The following is a 19,291-nucleotide window of genomic DNA, read 5'->3' as shown; positions in this document are numbered from 1 at the left end:
GTCTTGAGAATCGGAATCGAATCGATTCTTGGAATTTGAATCGTTACCGAGCCCTAATTAGTAACAAATTGTAACTTTTGTTCTTTCAAGTTCTGGTTTTCGTCCCAGATCAGGTGTCTTCCAATATCTTCCAGCACCTCAGTTCTTCGACCACTGATAGAAAATCTTCTGCCAAAAACCCTCTTCTCATCCCAAACTACCAGATCAAACTAGATAAATGCATCAAGACAGTTCAGTCCTGCTAATTTCACCTGCAGAACATTACAAAATACTGATGTAGGGTTGTGGGAGGTGTGTTTTTATTGAATGTAACCAGAAAATAAGTTTATATTCAGCTGATTTACCGGCTGTTCCTCAGTCTCATTCACTGTCTATGTTTCTAAACCACTACTCGTTCTCTTTCTCCTTTAAACCAAATTAAACTTCTTTATGACTTAGATTCTTAGATCTAGAAGCTGGATTCATGAAATAAACAAAGCCAGGACACAACAGCAGAGTTTAATCCATGAATCCACCTGGATAGTCTCAGTTTCAGTGCAGAAACACGACAGGTGAGATCAAAAGACAGTTTACTTGTTCTTCTAGGCAGAAAAGGGTTCAGCGGGAGGTCAGGACCAGACAGGTGTCACAGCAAGTCATGCAGGAAAACAAACTGGATAGCCGAGGCTGGAGGATAATAGACAATCTGGCAAACAGGGTGTATAAACTGTGGAGCTGATTAGGTGATGAGGGGCTGGTGACTGCAGCGTGGAGAGGAGGAGGCTGGCCAGGTGAGAAGACACGATGAGAGAGACTCTGTTGAGTTGCATTGTGGGAATTGTAGGATCCAGTATTGTTGGAGTTTGTTTCGTAAAACAACATATAACATGGCGTGTGTTTGTACCACAGGTGTTTTGGACCCCTGAAGAAGGTTTTCTCGGGCAAATGTGGACGGCTAGTGGAGTCGGTGTCGTGCCAGAACAGGAGCTGGGCAATGGACTTGACAGCATCTATGGACAGACTGAAGAGGACATTGACGGAGGAAGCTAAGAAGAGAAAATCGGGCAGGAGAAGAGTAAATCTGGGACTGACTTTTAGTCTTTGGTGAGAATTTGGTGATTTCGACGTGATGTTGCTTCAGAAGAAGCCAGCTCAGGTGGTTCAGGCATCACCTTTGGAGGTGTTCAGGGCACAACCAACTGGGAGGAGACTCGGGTCAGACCCAGAACCTGCTGGTGGGCCCATCCCATCTAGCCTGGGAACTTTAGGAGGAGCTGGGATGTTGCTGGTATCTGCAACCTGCTGCCACCATGACCCGACCCCGGATAAGTAGATGGACGGACGGACAAAAACAACTCGAGATCTCGAGAAAACATTCGTATGACCTCTTAGGGCTTCCGTAGAAAGGAGGCCTGGAGCCGAACTAACAAGATTTCCACATATTTAAATCCTTAAAACTTTTTCTTCTTCTTCGTCGTCTCTTTCATTCAGTCAGGGTTCCTCAGAGTAATGAGATTACACGGGATTATAGAACCCGGTCCGTCTGTAATCCACACCACTCAATCCCATTTCACTGTTTAAACACACACACTCACACACACACACTCACACACAGCAGTAATTAATTCTCTCTGGTGATGATCTCTTTTCTTTTTTAATCCCTTTCTTCTCCTTTTGTGTCATTAAGTTCTTTTACTCATTCCCTTACATCCTTTCTTCCTCCTGATGATCTGAACATGCGTCCGTCTCGCCACCAGAGCTCGCATGTGAGCCACTGACGGCTGGACGCACACGCACACACACACACACACACACACACACACCACGCGTACACGTGCACGCGCGCACACATGGCGTAAAAAGGGCACGAGCCTCCAAAAAAAAAAAAAAAAAAAAAAAAATGAAGAAGAAGAAAAATAAAAACTTCCCGTTTGGAAATCAAGCAGCTCGTGAGAAAGTTTATGAAACAGCAGAACGAGCGATCTGACCGATACCCTCACACACACACACACACACTCTCACACACACATCAATGGGGTGTAATAAACTCCTCCCACTCTTTATTCACCAATCACCTCCTTAAACCTGCAAGAAGTCGCCTCTGATTGGTGCAGACCGGTGTCAGTCGTGCGTCAGGGAGGCGGGATCAGAGACTAAGGGGCTGACCTGGAGTCTGATCCAGTCGCTTTTACGCACAGACCGGACAGTCCGCTTTCCACGCACGGATAACGAGAGTGAGAGCGCGCTGTGGATAGAGAGAGAGAGAGAGTGGACGGAAAGAAGAGAGGACAATTAAAGAGGAAGAGGGAAAAGTGTTTCCACCAACTGGGAGAAAAAAGAAGAAAGTGTGTGAGTGTGTGTGTGAACAGGGGGAGATAGAAGGAGTGTGTGTGTGTGTGCGCCTTCACCACTCTCCACTCTTTACACCACCTCCTCCTCCATGTCGCTCCCCAGCTCCCCTCCGCTCCTCTCGCCGGGTTCGGGCGCCCCAACTTCGGCCGCGCTCTACCGCACGGCCCCGGACGGGCTCCACACCTCGGTCGCTTCGACCGGCACCTCCAGCCCGGCGCACACCAACTCCCACTCCCACTCCCACTCCCTGTCCCCGTCCCCGCGGCTCACCAGCAGCATGCTCAGCGCCTTTCTCCCCGGTTTGGGGAACGGCGGCTCCGCTCCGCTTGTGTCCGGAGGCGGCGGCGCCTCTCTGGGACCTCTCGGCGGACTCGGCTCGCTGAGCACAGCCGGCCTGACCCCCGGTTCTCCCGGCATGGCTCAAACCTCATCCAGCCCGGGTCTTTGCAGCGAGTGCAAGCTGGTGGAGGTGCACGGCGTGAAGGTGGCGAGCTTCAGCGTGGACGGCCAGGAGCTCATCTGCCTCCCGCAGGTGTTCGACCTCTTCCTGAAGCACCTGGTGGGCGGGCTGCACACCGTGTACACCAAGCTGAAGAGGCTGGACATCACGCCGGTGGTGTGCACCGTGGAGCAGGTGCGCGTCCTGCGGGGGCTCGGTGCCATCCAGCCCGGCGTGAACCGCTGCAAGCTCATCTCCAGGAAAGACTTCGAGACGCTGTACCAGGACTGCACCAGCGCCAGGTCAGTGAGCTCCTCACTCATTAAAAGAACTTTTCAAAGTGACTTCTTCTGCAACTCCAGCTCCTCTGACAGTGTTCAGGAGTGTGTGGGACACTCAGCAACACATTTAAAGTCAGACTGTGACGCTTTAGGAGAGAATTTAGAATAAAGTTGCAACATTATCAGTAAATTCTGCAACTTTATGGCGCATTTTTGCACTTTCCTGGGATGTTTATCAGATTTTCTTCATGCACAGTGATGAATCAGTTTGGTGACGTGTTGTTTAAGCAGATATTTCCACCATTTATTCAATTTTCTGCTCTGTTATCAGGGTTCAGGTGTTGGAAATGATGTGTGTGTGTGTGTGTGTGTGTGTGTGTGTGTGTGGCTGGACAGATGTTGTACTACTTTGTTTGCCGTCTGTGTGTTTTCGTTTCACTAAAACAACAAATGCAAAACAAACAACCTTCTGTTGACTCCAGCTCTCACACTCATAATCCATGACTTTATATCTGTGTGTGTGTGTGTGTGTGTGTGTGTGTGTGGGAGAAATGCAGTGTGTTTGTGTGTAAACAGACATTTTATCGTGTGTGTGTAACAGCTGTGTGTGTGTGTGTGTGTGTGTGTGTGTGTGTGTGTGTGAAGAGCTACTGTACCTGTCACCTGCTTGTTTCCCTTAACCCGACCTTTCAAATTAAAAGTTTTGGTTTCTCCACCATTTTGAATCAGATCATCTCGTTATAACGGATTAATCGAGGGCCGACACACACACACACACACACACACACACACACCAAAAACAACTTCTCTGAAGCGGAAAACTTGATTTTGAGACAGAGATAAAAGCACGTTTTTAGTCACAAATTAAACTTTTGCACCGAAACGTCAAATTTGTTGCAACTTTTAATTTGTACTGGACGTCCTGAATGTTCCGGCTGCACAAAATTCTCATTTTAAATGAAAGCACAGAGTTCAGTAAGTGGATCGCACCTCAGCCGACACGTGCCCTAATCACGGCGGATGTTTGGTCTGTGAGTCTGCGACGCTTTCCGCCGTCGTCGGCCGTCATTGAAGTTGAAGCGGAAAGACAGGAGAGGTCACGAGAGATCGACTCATATTTAAAACATATCGAGCCGAAGACGACGAGCTGCTTTCTTTCTTTGCTGACTTTAAAGCTTGCAACAAGCCTTCCTTTGTCCTTCTGCTTCTCTTAAAATTCATGTGAAACGTGTGAATGCAAAACGAGTCGCCCCTCACATCAGAGGTGATCAAACCACGAGGGAGAGGCAAAGATGGCGTGGAGAGGAGAGAGAGAGACAGGTGCACCATGGCCGGGAAGAGCTGCTGTAGACTGGACGTTCGCCTGACTGTTGCGTTTTTTCACCCCAACACGACGCCCGTATTTTTAGATTCAGTGTGACTTGCACTTCCCGAGGATGTCATCGTCGTCTTCGATGAACATCCATAAATCTGAGAGAAATCCGAGAAGAAAAGACGCTCTGTACAACCTGAGAATCAGGAGTTTTCTTCAGCATCACATTAATCCAGTGACAGTCGTATCTACGTTTATAAAAAAGGAATAATATCTGATTCTGGTGCCAGAAATATAAACAAAAAAAAAGGCAAAAAAAAGTTGTCGAACTCACGATATCAAACGTACTTGTTTGGTTTTAGATCTTAGAGTATGAGTGTGATGACAGCAACACCGCCACGAACTTCATGGATGTGCCAATGGCTAATTGGTAGACTTTCAATGGCGACAATTTTGCAAAATATAAACAACGAAAAGAGTCGAAACTCACTCAATCAAACATTAAAACTTACAGTTATGGTGGACAATAAACATGTTCATGGAGATGATTGTAAAAAAGGAAGTGCCAGTGGTTAATTCTGCACACTTTAAGTGGCCCTAATTGGGTTAAATATAAACAAAATAAAAGCTACATCCTGCAGAGAAAGTCACCTTTTAACATTTTACAGGTTTACATAGTTTGAAAACTTAAACAAGAAGAGCATGGAGGTGATGATTGGCGTGAAAAACAACAAAAAAACGTAAATTCGCTATTCACGTAAATTATTGTAAACGTAAATTTGGCAAAATATAAACAAAACAAAAAAAGCTTCGAAGTCGTAGCCTGCAGAGAAACATCAAACATGTTTACATTTTACGTTTTAAAAAGTTTACGGAGGTGATGATGGGCCTGGAAAACAACAACAAAACTACAAAGGAGGACGGTAAACATGTTTAACTTCACAAATTATTGTTAAAAGGAAGTGTTAATCGCCAATTTGGCAAAATACAAACAAACAAACAAACAAAGAAGGCTAAAAAGTCAAACATTACACATGTTTACATACAAATCTACAATCCCATACAAATCTTAGTATGGGGTATGGGAGTGGTTACGTGTCCGAAAAACAACAACGAAACTACAAAGGAGGACAGTAAACATGTTTAAATTATTGTAAAAAGGAAGCGTTAATTGCCAATTTGTCAAAATACAAACAAACAATGTTTACGTAGTCTAAATCTTGGCGTATGGGGGTGATTACGTGTCCGAAAAACAACAAAAACAACAAAAACAGAACCACAGAGGAGGACAGTAAAGTGTCCAACTTGTCTAGGAAAGCTCCTTGACTCGTCCTTATTTTGCCGAGATGGAAGTGATAGATGGGCCGTTTGTTCGGTATCAGCTAATTATTAACAGTGTATTGTGTTGCCGTGGAGTCACCGGATTGTTGCAGCGTGACCTCTGTTTTTTGGCTGACCACACACACACACATATCGAAGTCAGTCTTGTAAACAGGGTCTCTCTCTCTCTCTCTCTCTCTCTGTGTTTGTCTTTCTCTATTTTTGCCTCCTTTCATCACTCACTCTCACTTTCCTCACCCTCCTCTCGCCGCCCTATCTGTTTCTTTACTTCATCAGAGGTGTATTTCTGTCTCGGGGCTCTAATTGTCTTCTTCTTCTTTTATTCGCCCCCCCCTCCTCCTTCTCCGTCTTTCACCTTCCCTCCTCTGTCTCTTCGTCTCAATCACCCCGTCGTCTCTCACACTCGCACACAGCGGTACATGTCAGGGGTAATAATGGATCATGTGAATGCGCATGAAACAACACGGCTGGAGAGCTATTGTTGTCGAACGCACAGCGAACACACACTCCTCTCTCTCTCCAATCATATTGACATTCCTCTAATGCCTCTCTCTCTCTCTCTCTCTCTCCACTCTCTCTCTCTTAACGTTACTCTCTGGGAAAAGAAAGGAAAAATTAAATGCTCAAAAAAAAAAAAACAAAGAAAGAAAACTCCCACTGGGATTCTGCATACTTCGTCTTCTCGGCAACCATAAAAAAAGCAACGACCACTTCCATCCACTTGCACCTCCGGCGCTGATTGTGCTGGATAATACATCACATGTTAACTCATGTTCATATATTTTCATTTCGTTTAGACGCTTAGTTTAAAAAACAAAACAAAACAGAAAAGTGGAACTGAGTTCCCACACATCCTGCTAAAGTTGGAAAATTAAATATGAGTTATTTAAAGGGGATGACATCAACTCTGTGACTTGCGGGGCTTTTAAAAATACCAGGATGGTGTGGCAGTTCAGATCGCAAGCACCACTGCAGGAGATTTGAACGTCTACAGCTCGGTTTATCTCGGAGGTTTTGGCAAGAAGCGGATGAATGATTGTGTGAAATTTGTGGGGAAAATAAAGAAGATAAAGCAGCTTAAGGCTGGTGACAGAACAAGTTAATCTCCATAAGTCCCCATGTTCAAATGTCCAACTTCACAGCAGAAATAAACATGTTTACAGCCTGGTACAAAAAACAGTTTTGGTCTTTATAGCTAATTTCCCCGTTCATGACAACTGTACTGAGGGTGAATTTATATACAACTCACCTGTACAGGTTATATTAAAGGTCCAGTGTGTAAGATTTTGAGTGTTTATGTGAGTTACAAGCTTGGAAGTAGAGGGTGAGGCGTGGGAAAGTGTATTCATCTGGTTGCAATCTGCAACTTCGTCACTAGGTGCCACTAAATCCTAAACGAAATCAAGCGTGGACGCTTTGATTGACAGGTGGTCACCGTCACAGGTGGTTTGTTTGAGCCAGAAACCTGTGGGTGACATCACGGGTACGACATTCATGTTTTGGACTATCTATGGAAATAACCTGTTAAGAAATGTGGTCACGTATTCAAAATCAAATATAAAACTGGTTACAGTCATACTGTGTGAAACTGTGCAGGTCGTCCAGGACGCTGGAGGAATCTTCTGAAATATTATTTTTTGGATTAAATAAATGAATTCAGAAACATTTAACACCGACAAAACTATAAGAAAATACTTTGAATTACTTTGTATTTTTTGTATCACCTGCTCCGTAATCATGCAGGTAACACGTAGCGCGCATACATCCGCTACGTAAAAAGTTTGCGAGGGGGCCTGTTTGTCTTCATCAAAAGAGTATTTTCTTTTATTTCTAGAGTTGCATCGAAGTTTGTAATTCTTTATCCCTCCTTTTGTCGCGTGTCCGCTCACTCATTTGTGACGTTGAATGTCGTTTCACTTTTATTATATTTTTATTATTTTCTTTTTGCACGCTCTTATTTTGTAGGATGCTATAAATTCGTCACATTTCAGTTAGTCTGCGCGATTTAAAAACAAAAAAAAAAACAAATATCTGGGTGAGGTGAGAGAATCTATCCCTCTTCTTTGTCACCTCCTTAGTTGTGTGTTTGTGTGTGTGTGTGTGTGAAGGGGAATCGATAGTGAGTGACAGGAGGGAGGGTTGCTGATGTCGGAGTGTTATTCTGGGCTCTTCTTATCAGGACAGGCTGTTAGAGCCCACACACACTCACACACACTCACACACTGATGATGGAGGTCGTATTGTTTGTAACGCAGGGGGAGCAAAGTCGTTTTGTTTTTGTGAAGCATTGCGGCTTCACACACACACACACACACACACTCGCAGAATAACGTCCACACACACTCAGCATGAACTCCTTTCATCAATTTGGTGTTTTTCATTCTTTGCATGGGGCATTAAGTTCTTTTAATGGAGCACAGTGGTTTGTAAAACACACACACTCGCACACACACACACACGGTCAGTTGTTTTGCCTTCTGGCTGAGGAGTGTGTGTGTGTGTGTGTGTGTGTGTGATTGTCTAGCAAGCACAAACAGAGCTATCAGTTGTCACACTGGGTCAGGTTACATCTGTGTGTGTGGTGGCGTTCATATTCGCGTGTGTTGTTCTTGTGTGATATTTGTGTGTATTGTTTCTTGTTAGTGTTTGTTTTGCTGGTTTTCTGTGTGTTGTGTGTGTGTGTTGTGTGTGTGTCTGGTTTCAGCGCCGCTTTGTGCTGCTGGTTAATTGATAAAGGTTAAAGTGTTGGCTGGCGGGGAGCTGAGGTCACCTCGCTGCAGTGTGCGTTTAAAAAAGCCACACGGTGACCAATCAGACGGCGTCTGTAAACGCTATTTATCATTATTGATCAGTGATGTCGTGATCGGTGTTTAGTTAGACGTCACATATGTCACCTACACTCCAGTTTCTGGACCAACAATGACAAAAAAACGAATTTTTCTAGGTATTCATGATATTTTTGAGTTTATTTCCTCATTAGCTATAAAAAGTTGATGATATTTTTGAGTTTATTTCCTCATTAGCTATAAAAAGTTGTTGATGACTTGCTAACGTAGCTAACTGCTGCTAACGGAATCTGCCAGACCAACAAAAACCGGGAATAACGTTACAGTACCGATAGTGATTTATAGACTTTCCCGGTTGAAGTAGCGATTAGAGTTGTTTTATTTTTTTTAAAAATGACCGGATACGTCCGTCAGTGCCTCTTGACGGTCACGTGATACGTTACCGCAAAAAAGAGTAATTACGGAGTAGACTGGATCTAAGAAACACACTTCAGGTGTTTCCCGTATCCGTAGGTCATTTGCTACTGAGCCACATAGGAAGAATGAATTTAAAAAAAAATTATTATCAGAGTCTGAAAGATGTTTTATTTTGAAAACTGACTGTACATCTGTGCTTCTTGACACATGTCAAAGACTTGTGATGGTCACGTGATACGTTACCGCAAAACAAGTAATTATGGAGTAGACTGGATCTAAGGAACACACTTCAGGTGTTACCCGTATCCGTAGGTTTTTTGCTACGAGGCCACACAGAAAGAATGAATTAAAAACATTTTTTATTGATTATCAGAGTCTGAAAGATGTTTTATTCATGACGGTCACGTGATACGTTACCCCAAAACAAAGCTTACAAGCTAACGTAAAAATTTATAAAAACCAAAACGTCAATGGAGATATTACGGAGTAGACCGGACACATCGGCTGTCGTTATCTCCCGTTACCGAGAAAGAGAAACGAGCTCAGGGCTCGCACTAATTCATCGTAATGCGAGTTGTATTTTTTTAATGCACTTTATATTTGTTGTTATGTCGTATCATTTTAATTGATACGTATCATAACACGAAACCGATCCAAAAAAAGGTTGGGGACCACTGGTGTAGATAAACCAAGGATGCCAAGAGCAAAACCCGGCAAGAAAACCACCTCGGTAGGCTACTGTATTTCTCTCGACTGGCAACAACTGGTTTGTGAGGTTGTGTTTAGTCCGGCTGTGTTCACTGGATAGTAGCTCGTAGCGATATCAATTTGAGAGGAAGAAAGAAGAATAAAGTTCAGTTCTGATTACACGCGATAGACGTTTCTCATCTGTCATCTCGTGATATATATATCATCATAATGTACAGTCGTAGCTGGAGGGCTGTGCATTATTTTCATGTAACTGCACCGCTCTGACGCAAGCAGTGTTTGTCTACGGCTCTTGAATGATGTATCCCATTTTAAAACACAAAGTTGACTTCTGTTTTGATTGCTGGCTGTTATTTATATATAACCACGATAATGTACTCCAGCCCGTGCAGTTATGCACAATAACCGGCCGATGCATCTATTATGACTAACGTGTAAAATGAGTAGGTTCCTCACATCCTGTGTACAGTTTGTAATTTTTATTACATTTTCTTTCCAGCGACTCGATGGTGGCTGTGTGTTGCTTGTGTGTGTGTGTCTCATGGGCAGAGGAGGCGGTTTCACGCTTCACTTACCAACCTACCAAGCAACCGGGGCGAGAGACATAGAGGGAAAGATGCTCTCTCTCCCTTTCTGGATGAAAACAGAGCGAGAGAGTGAGGGAGGTGAAGATCAAAGCAAGAAATATGACCCTCTGTCACCACGGAAAAGAACTGATCCTCTCCCCCTGTGTGTGTGTGTGTGTGTGTGTGTGTGTGTGAGGGTGCGGACTGAACAAAACAGCGAGAGGGGAGAGGCAGGTCAACGTGTGTGTGTGTGTGTGTGTGTGTGTTGGGAAATAGATAATGTTTCACAAAGGCTGTTTCAGTCTCCAACTTTTCAGAGTCTCCGAAAGGAGGCGGCTGAGGAGGTGGTGGTGGAGGTGGAGGTGGAAGACGTCGACAACGAGTGGGATGAAGCGTGATTTCTACGTTCACACTGACCCCCGACTAAACCTAAAGTCGCAGTTGATGTCCAAAAAAAATAAAATACGACCACGTCTGGCTCTATATACGTCACCCGTACACTAGTATCTCCCTGTTTGATACAGTATACGAGTGATCATGAGGGTTGCTACATGCTACATCTATGGCCGGGCCTCACTGATTACCGTGTTTTCATATATAGATATAGATATAATAGAGATATATATATATATATATATATATATATATATATATCACAGTGGTCCCTCGCTATATCGCGGTTCACTTTTCGCGGACTCGCTGTTTCGCAGAATTTTTTTGTGTAATGTTTGCATGCTGTTTTTTTTTTTTACAGCGTACTGTACAGTATGAACGCGCATTGTGTTCTGCGTCCTGATTAACTAAGGGAGTACTGTACAAAATGCGTGTAAAAAGGTGTATAAAAGTGTGTGGTTAGGGGCTTTACGGCCTTAAAACATGTATAATAATTGTAAAACTCACTTTGCGGATTTCGTTTATTGCGGGTTATTTTTAGAACACATCCCCCGCGATAAACGAGGGACCACTGTATATATATACTTTATTCAGTGAATTTGGCGAAACTGGATCATATTTCATACTGAATATATTTGATTTTACAAAGTTTCCTGATTGACAGATAGCCTCAGCTTTATGGCTAACGGCTAATTAATTGCTGCTAACGGAATCTGACGTTAGCAGAAACCGCGGACGGTTACGTTACATTACAACGTTATATTTTCTTAACTGTTGGTTAGCTGTGCCAGTCTGCGTTATGATATCATAAATACAGTATAACTTTATTTAGTGATTTATTTATTTTTTTATGCTGAAACTGGATCATATATTTTACTACTCACTAAAGAAGCTAAAGGCTAATTAACTGCTGCTAACGGAATCTAATGTTAGCAGTCTCCGTAACCGCAGAGATGGTTACGTTACATTATAGTGTTACAGTTTCTTAACTGTTGCTTAGCTGTGTAGTTGAACAAACTGTGCCAGTCTACGTTATGATATCATAAATACAGTATAACTTTATTTAGTGATTTATAATTTTTTTATGCTGAAACTGGATCATATTTTACTACTCGCTAAAGAAGCTAAAGGCTAATTAACTGCTGCTAACGGAATCTGTCTTTAGTAGACCAGACCGGGTTTGAACGCAACAACCACGGAGACGTTTACGTTAAATTACTTTATATTTTCTACAGAATATATTGGCTTGTTCTCCCTCCGATGTCCTCCGATGTGTGGCTCTGCTTCAACTCTAATTTACAGAGTTTATATCTTAACTAACTTAGCTAATTGCTAACTAACTGTTGGTTAGCTGTGTAGTTGAACAAACTGTGCCAGCCTACGATATGATATCGTAAATACATTTTTTTTTTATGATGAAACTGGATTATATTTTAGTACTTGCTAAAAAAGCTAAAGGCTACTTAACTGCTGATAACGGAATCTGACGTTAAAGAGGAAAACAAGCAAATATATTCTGTAGAAAATATAACGTTGTAACGTAAACGTCTCGGCGGTTGCGTTTGAATCTGGTCTGGTTTATATCCAAACTGAATGTTTTTAAAACTGTTGCTAACTGTTGGTTATTTGAACAAACTATGCCAGCCTACGTTATGTTATTATAACATAGGCAAAAGTATAACTTTATTCAAGGATTTCTTTTCTTTGCTCAAACTGGATCATATATCATATATAATAACTTTGTTACGGAGTTGCGGAGACGTTTGCGGAGGCGTTTGCGGTGACGAAACGTCGTCTACGCGTGGACGGGATGGGTCAAACTGAGACGAGGGAGATGCATTTTCATATTTAGCTGTCTTTGTGTGGACGTACCTGAAGTGATGGAGGAGGAGGTGGAGGTGGAGGTGGAGGAGGAGGTGGAGGGTGTTGTCTGCAACAAGATTATTTGAAGCCTGTGAACGCACACACACACTTTTAAACACACAGCGTCTCCTCGGTGCACTTAGCAGATTGGTTTAGAAATCGCATTAGGGAGTGTCACAACAGCTTTTCCTCTCGTTCACCAGGTAATCTCTCCATCCCACCTCCCTCCCTCCGTCACATCTCTGTCCTCGACTCCTCCCTTCACCTCCTCCTTTTATTTTATGTCTCCTCATCCTGTGCTCATGTTTCTTTTTTTCCTCCTCCTCCTCCTCCTCTTCCATATTTCTGTCCATCTGTTCATCCTCTCCTCTTTTCTCCTCCTTATTTTTCCCTTCTCCTCTCTTTCTTTCTTTCTTTTGCTCCATCTGTTCATCTTTCCATCTCATCTCCTTGTTTCCTTTCCTCTTTTTTCCCCTTTGCGCTCATTTTACTCCCCTTTTCTTTCCTTTTTTCTCCTCCTCTCTTGCTTCCCCTTCTTTCTTGTCTTTTCCTCCTCCCTCTTTCTTTACCCTCTCCTCCCTCCTCCTATCTTTCTTCATCACTTTCGTTCTTTCCACCTTTTGGTCCATCTGTTCATCCTCTCCTTGTTTCCTTTCCTTTCTTCCATCCTCTCCCTTCATTCCACCTCTCTCCACTTTATTTTCTCTCCTCCTTTCCTTCCTCCTCTTCCACCTTTTGCTCCATCTGTTCATCCTCTCCTCTCTTGTTCTCTTCTCTACTTGTTTCCTTTCCTCCTCCCTTCTTTTCCTTGATATCATCCTTTTATTCACCTCCTCATTCACCTCCTTTTTCCTCTTCTCCCCTTCTCTTGTGTTCATCCTCTCCTCCATATTTTAGCTCCATCTGTTCATCCCCTCCCCATTTTTTCCCCCTCCTTCTTCACCTCCTTTCTCTCTTTATGGACCGCTCCTCTCTTATTTTTTCTTCTCCCTCCTTTTCATTCACTCTCATTGTCACTTTACTCCTCCCTCCTTTCCTCCCTCTCTCTTCTCCTTCTTCTTCCACCTGGTCTTATCTCTCTATTTATTGTGACAGCTTGTCAGAGGTGTGTGTGTGTGTTCGTGTGTGTGTGTGTGTGTGTGTTAGAGACTAAAAAAAGAGAAGCAACCGACAGATTTACAGTTTCGAGCGAGCGGCATCCGCAAACTGCGATATCAAAGAAAGAGAGAGCGAGGGAGCGAGCGAGGGAGGGAGGAGGTCAGAGGCGAAGGAGGAGATGAAAGGAGAACAAAAAGGAGGAGCTGAGCGAGGGTAAAGAGAGGGCAGCGGGGTGGATGACAGGTGATGTGTGTGTGTGTGTGTGTGTGTGTGTGTGTGTGCTACAGACAACATGTTATTAATAAAAACAGGAAGAAAAATGTAATTATCAATCACGACGTGTGTGTGTGTGTGTGTGTGTGTGTGTGTGTGTGTTATTACAGAAATAATTATAGCTGAAATCAATTAAAAAACATGACAAGTGCATACATGCATATTTGTGTGTGTGTGTGTGTGTGTGTGTCGCCCACCAGCGTCCTCGTCATACGGAAACTTTATCAGACAACGTGTCATTAAGAAAAACTTTGACTCGGTGTAATTTGTAATTAGCAGTGAAAACATGTCACGAGCATGCGAGTGTGTTTTCTTAAAAACTTAAAACTCGTTTTTTTTTTATTGCACTTTTTTTTCTGTTTTTATAGATTTATGTGTGTGTGTTTTTTAGTGTTTTATTAGTGTGTGTGTGTGTGTGTGTGTGTCCTCGTCACCGCCACCCTGCGCGTCAAAACTCCTTCCCAAGACAGCGTGTTATTAATGAAAACGTATAATAATCCATTTAAAAACATGTCATCATGATTAGAATAATAACAGTGGTTAAACTGACTGAGAGGTTTATGGAGGAACAAGTTCTCATCATTCGACCGGCGTGGGAGTGTGTGTGTGTGTGTGTTTGGAAAAAAGAGTGTGTGTGAACAAACAAATATGTTAGCGCTTCGGCCGACTTCCCAAACTCATTTTTTTGTTTCTTCTTTTGTTTAAGTATATGAAAAGATGTGTGTGCGGGAACAAAACCACTCGGACGGACCTGTCTTCTACAGTCTCTTTTATAAAATAACAGATTTTAAATCACACTGCAGACTGTACTGTTAATTAGGAGGTCATCTCCGCGCCTGATGGCACGTTGGAGCTGTAATATTTCTTTCAGATGTTCCGGTCTGGGTTTTGTTGGTTGTCAGATCTTCATAGTTTGCCTATTTTCCAAAGAACTGAGGGTTCAACTCATGCATTGGTTGGTTTGCATTTTACCCAAAGTAATCCAAACAAGACTGAACAGTAGAACCATAAAAGCAACATTGTGCAACTTCTTCTATTTGTGCTCCACACATGAGAAGTACGTAACCCTTTACGGCTCTTTAAGTCACACAACAACCAACAATTTCACTGATTTTTGGTGAAACTGGGTCGTATTTTATGGAGAAAATGTTTTCTGGCATCAACTCCTTCAGTTTGTAAGCTGGGCTGCCCCGGACTATGAACTCAGAACCACTGGGAAGAAGAAGAGGAGGTTTTCAGGGAATGATGATGGGGAGTTGAACCGGTGTCGTGCCAGAACAGGAGCTCAAACTAAAGAAATCTACATATGAAGAGTAAAACTGTGCTAAACTTGATTTATAATGCATTACATTTTACCACTGATGCAAACTAAACATCTAAAAACATTCAAAGTATATTTACTTAATGTTAAAGTTTACTTATTTACTCAAGTATTTCTTCTACCACGACATCTCAGAGGCAAATATTATAGTTTTTACTCCACTAAATTTGGCCGACAGCTCCAGTGTCCAGAGTTATTTTACAAATACAATTTGTATTTGTACATGTCGTTGTTGCATTTGTCATGCCGTTCTTGTCCAGTGCAAATCGTGTATCTACATTTGGTGGTGTTGAAATCTTCCCGTAAACTGAAAGATGAAGTATTTCTTCTTAAGCTAAATAAACTCTTTAAAACTCTCTTGGATCAGCTTGAAAATGCTCAGTTCGAAAGCTGAAAACTATACAAACATATGTCTATATCTTATTGACCATGACTCATTGCTCTAGATTAAACCACCCGACAGTATTTGAAGTAGTTAAAGTCCAAATAAGTTTTCGATTTAAACGTAGCTCGGTTTTCACCGGATGTAAAGATTTTTTTCGACCTGCAAACCGCGAAATCAGTTCCTTCTGGGCTGGATCAAATCTGGTGATACTGTATATTTTCAAACAGCAAATCCCATGAAAGGATCAAAGCCAACAATGAATCGTACTAACAAGTGTTGTGTGTATCCAATGCTCGATATATTGGGTTCCTCTGGAACTCCATTGTTGTCCAGAAACTATTAAAAACACATCAGCGGAGCCACACTGTTACCACAACTATGACTATGAGTCCCTCTGGGATTATTTCACAGAATTAACTTTTCAAATGCGTATTGTGAAGACACACTTGTGGCATAAAACACAAAATTGTATATATATTTCAACCACAACCACATAGAATGTTAAAGAAATATTGACGCAGTAGTACAAAAAGTTTGGTGATCGTCGTTCTAAACGTTGTTGAACTGCTTAAAGCTTTAGCTCCGTCCTGAAGAAATCTAGGAGCTTTTCATGGAAAATGTAGGTGTTTCCTTCAGTGATGATCATGTTTGTGTTACAGCGACAACTCAATACTAAAGCGCTGTTGATGAGGTGCCTACAAACCAGTAAATTGTCCTCCTATAGCGTATTGATGTTTTCAAATTCAAGTGTGAACGGATTCCCTAAAAAGAACAATATCTTGGCTTAAACTGTTGTAGACGTAGTGCAGCTATAAAAGCAACAAAGGTTTTTCGGCGAATGCTAATGGGTAGTGGAGCCAGTGTTGTGCCAGAACAGGAGCTGGGCAAGCAGGCAAGAGTAAATCTGAGTAAATTTAGTGGCTGGTGAGAGCTTGGTGAAATAAAAGCCTTAATGACAGACGCTGAGCTGGGTCTTGCTGTTGGACTATCAAGTAGTATTATCTGGCTTCTATGTCTTGTGTTGCAAAGTTGTCGACTTGCTAGATTTTGATGTCAAGTGATATAATCAGAACAAATACACGCTGTCCTGGTTGGGATTACACATTTCTGCACAGCGTTGCTTTTAAAACACCTGAGTAAAACTCACCTGTACATTAGCATCTGAAGGATTTTGTCTTTTAACCACTAAACACGTCTTTTGTTTGCTCAGTTCGCAGCTCCAGCAGCGGGGAGAGAAGTCCTATCGTGAATATGTGAAAACATTGTTTTTGCCGCTATGAGCTTGTCACTCAGTCGCAGCATGCTACATTTGTGTGTGTGTAAAATGTGTTTGCATGTTAACTCGTGTATATATGTGATAGCCTACCGCATGCTTTGTGTTTGTCTGTGTGTGTGTGCAGGCAGACTCGCTGTCGTTTTGATAGCTTGTCATTGAAGCGATCCGGTCCACTGTAATTTTCTACTCAAAGGAAACAATGCAACAATACATGCTTCGCTGTCAGAAAAAAAAAAAAACCTCCACCGCTCTGTATGTGTGTGTTAAAGTGTGTGTGTGGTGGGTGTTCATGCTCTCGTCACTGTAACTGTTGAATCGGTCTTAGTTTGCACAACATCTTTTTGTCTTTTGCTTCCTTTTCTCCCACTTTTTCTATTTCTGTTTGCGTTCTTTCTTTTCTATTCTCTCCTCCTCCCCTGCTTCTATCTGTTTTCTGTCTCTCTCTCTCTCTTTCTTCACCTCCTTTTCTTTCTCCCTCCTCACTGTGTTTGACATATTGGTGTCACCAATAAATCATTGCATACACTCCACACCTTTTTTAAAAGAAAGAGGGACAGGTAGAGAGGCGAAAAAAAGATAAAGGGATGGGTGCACGGAGTATTGTCACAAGGTTTTCCTGGAAAAAAAAGGTAAAGATTAACATCAAAATTGACTCCCAGAGAAACTTAGGAATCATGATCGATGACCAACTTACCTTCATGTTGCATCAGTTTGCACCACTTCGCAACATGAAAAAAATCAGACTGTCCCAGCTCCTGATACAGGCTGTGGTCATCTCACGCCTCGATTACTGTAACGTCCTCTTGACAGGCCTCCAAACCTATGAAGTGAAACCCTCTCAGACGATCCAGAACGTGGCGGTGCACCTGGTCTTCGATCAACCCAAAAGGGCCTCCTGACTGACTGTTGCGCTCCTCCCTTCAAGTATCTCAGAGTCTTGTTCATGAGTGGTGGGAAAATAGATGCAAGATGGACTGGTGAATTGCTGCGGCTTCTACAGTATTGCAGACGTTGGACCAAACCTTTTTCGGGAAGAGGGAGCTGAACCAGAGGGCGACGCTCTCGATTTTTCAGTCCGTAGACCTTCCAACACCAGAAGACCAAATGAACTGGTCACTAGAGATTGTGGATACAAGTGGCCGAAGTGATCTTCCTCCGCTGGGTGGCCAGGCTCAACCTCAGAGATAGGGGTAAGGAGTTAGGACATGGGTCGATAGTAACCAGCTGAGGTGGTTCGGGCTTCCTGGGCACCTTCCTTTGGAGGTATTATGGCCATGTCCAACTGGGAGGAGACCCCAAGGAAGACGCAGAACTCACTGGAGGGACTATTTAGTCCATCTAGTCCGGGTTCCCTCAGGAGAAGCTGAAATGCATGGGCGAGAGGGACGTCTGGAAGGCCTCGCTAAGGCACAACAAAAATGGATGGACATTGCGCTCCTCCAAAGAACGATGCCTGGCTCTGCCACTTGTACATTTAGGGCCATCCAAAAGTTTAGGGTTGGGGCTACCAGTTCCTAACAGATTAGGGGCATCTTTCTCTACCTTCAAAAACCTCCTGAAGACCTCCAGCTCCTCAGAGAGGACCTCCTCTCCAACACTACCAGCAACTGGACGTGATAAATCTATCCCCCTCTACAAGTGTCACAGTACTTATTGATGCACTAACATGTCCTTGTTGCACTGTACCTTCATTGTTTCCCTATTTGTAGGTTGCTTAGGATAAAAGCAGGCAGGAAAGTCACCAGACAATGTAAAATACAGACTATAAACGAAAAAAATGTTACTTTCCACATGATACCAGCCTTGGGTTCCACGTCCACTACACGAATTTGGTTTACCAGCTCAATACACGTGAAAACCATGTGAATAGCCTGCAGGATTATAATAAAGTAAAATTAAACTGCAGCTCCAGCCAGTAAAATCACATAGGTCTACTGCAACCTGACATAAAAGCACAGTCAAACCAATAAAACCACATACTGTAACATGAAAGCTCAGTGAAATACAGAGCAGTCACACATAAAGACCAACTCACTGTTCATTCATTAACTGAGCTCTTAATTACGACCATGGGCAGTTTATATCCTAAAACTGTGGTTTAGTAAATTTGTTTTTTAAGCCTAAATTGGCCTTTTTTCCTGCTTTCTTACAAAGGAATTGATCTTTTCATCTATTCAATTAAAAAATATATATTTTTAAAATCAGGAATTCCTTCAAATGAAGGATTTGCAGGCTCAGCTAGTGTTAATCCAAAGCATGAAGCCGTTTAAAATGTAGATTTAATGGATTAAAATTGATCCAAATTAATTCAACCATTACTCGGCCATTCATATAATCGTAGAACTCTTTATCATTGATTTTTAAAGACTAAAACTAACCCCAAAAAATACACTGCATGTGGAACGGCTCCGTCGCTGTTAAATGGTAAATGGACTGTACTTATATAGCGCCTTTCTAGTCTTCCGACCACTCAAAGCGCTCTACACTACATATCTCATTCA

At 42.6% G+C, this 19,291-nt stretch overlaps 1 protein-coding gene across 1 annotated transcript in view; it reads left to right on the top strand.

Annotated features, from left to right (window-relative positions):
• Positions 1-1,894: 1,894 nt before the first annotated feature.
• Positions 1,895-19,291, top strand: part of dachb (dachshund b) — a 94,130-nt gene continuing 76,733 nt past the window's right edge. The window contains exon 1 of the mRNA XM_027287737.1: positions 1,895-3,072. Coding sequence (XP_027143538.1) covers positions 2,420-3,072 — 653 coding nt within the window. The 5' untranslated portion in view covers positions 1,895-2,419. The remainder of the gene's footprint in view (positions 3,073-19,291) is intronic.

The sequence above is a fragment of the Larimichthys crocea genome, chromosome XIV, assembly GCF_000972845.2.
Source record: "Larimichthys crocea isolate SSNF chromosome XIV, L_crocea_2.0, whole genome shotgun sequence".
NCBI lineage: Eukaryota > Metazoa > Chordata > Actinopteri > Sciaenidae > Larimichthys > Larimichthys crocea.
The sequence above is the reverse complement of the archived record's forward strand: the minus strand, read 5'-3'. Positions and strand labels throughout refer to the sequence as shown.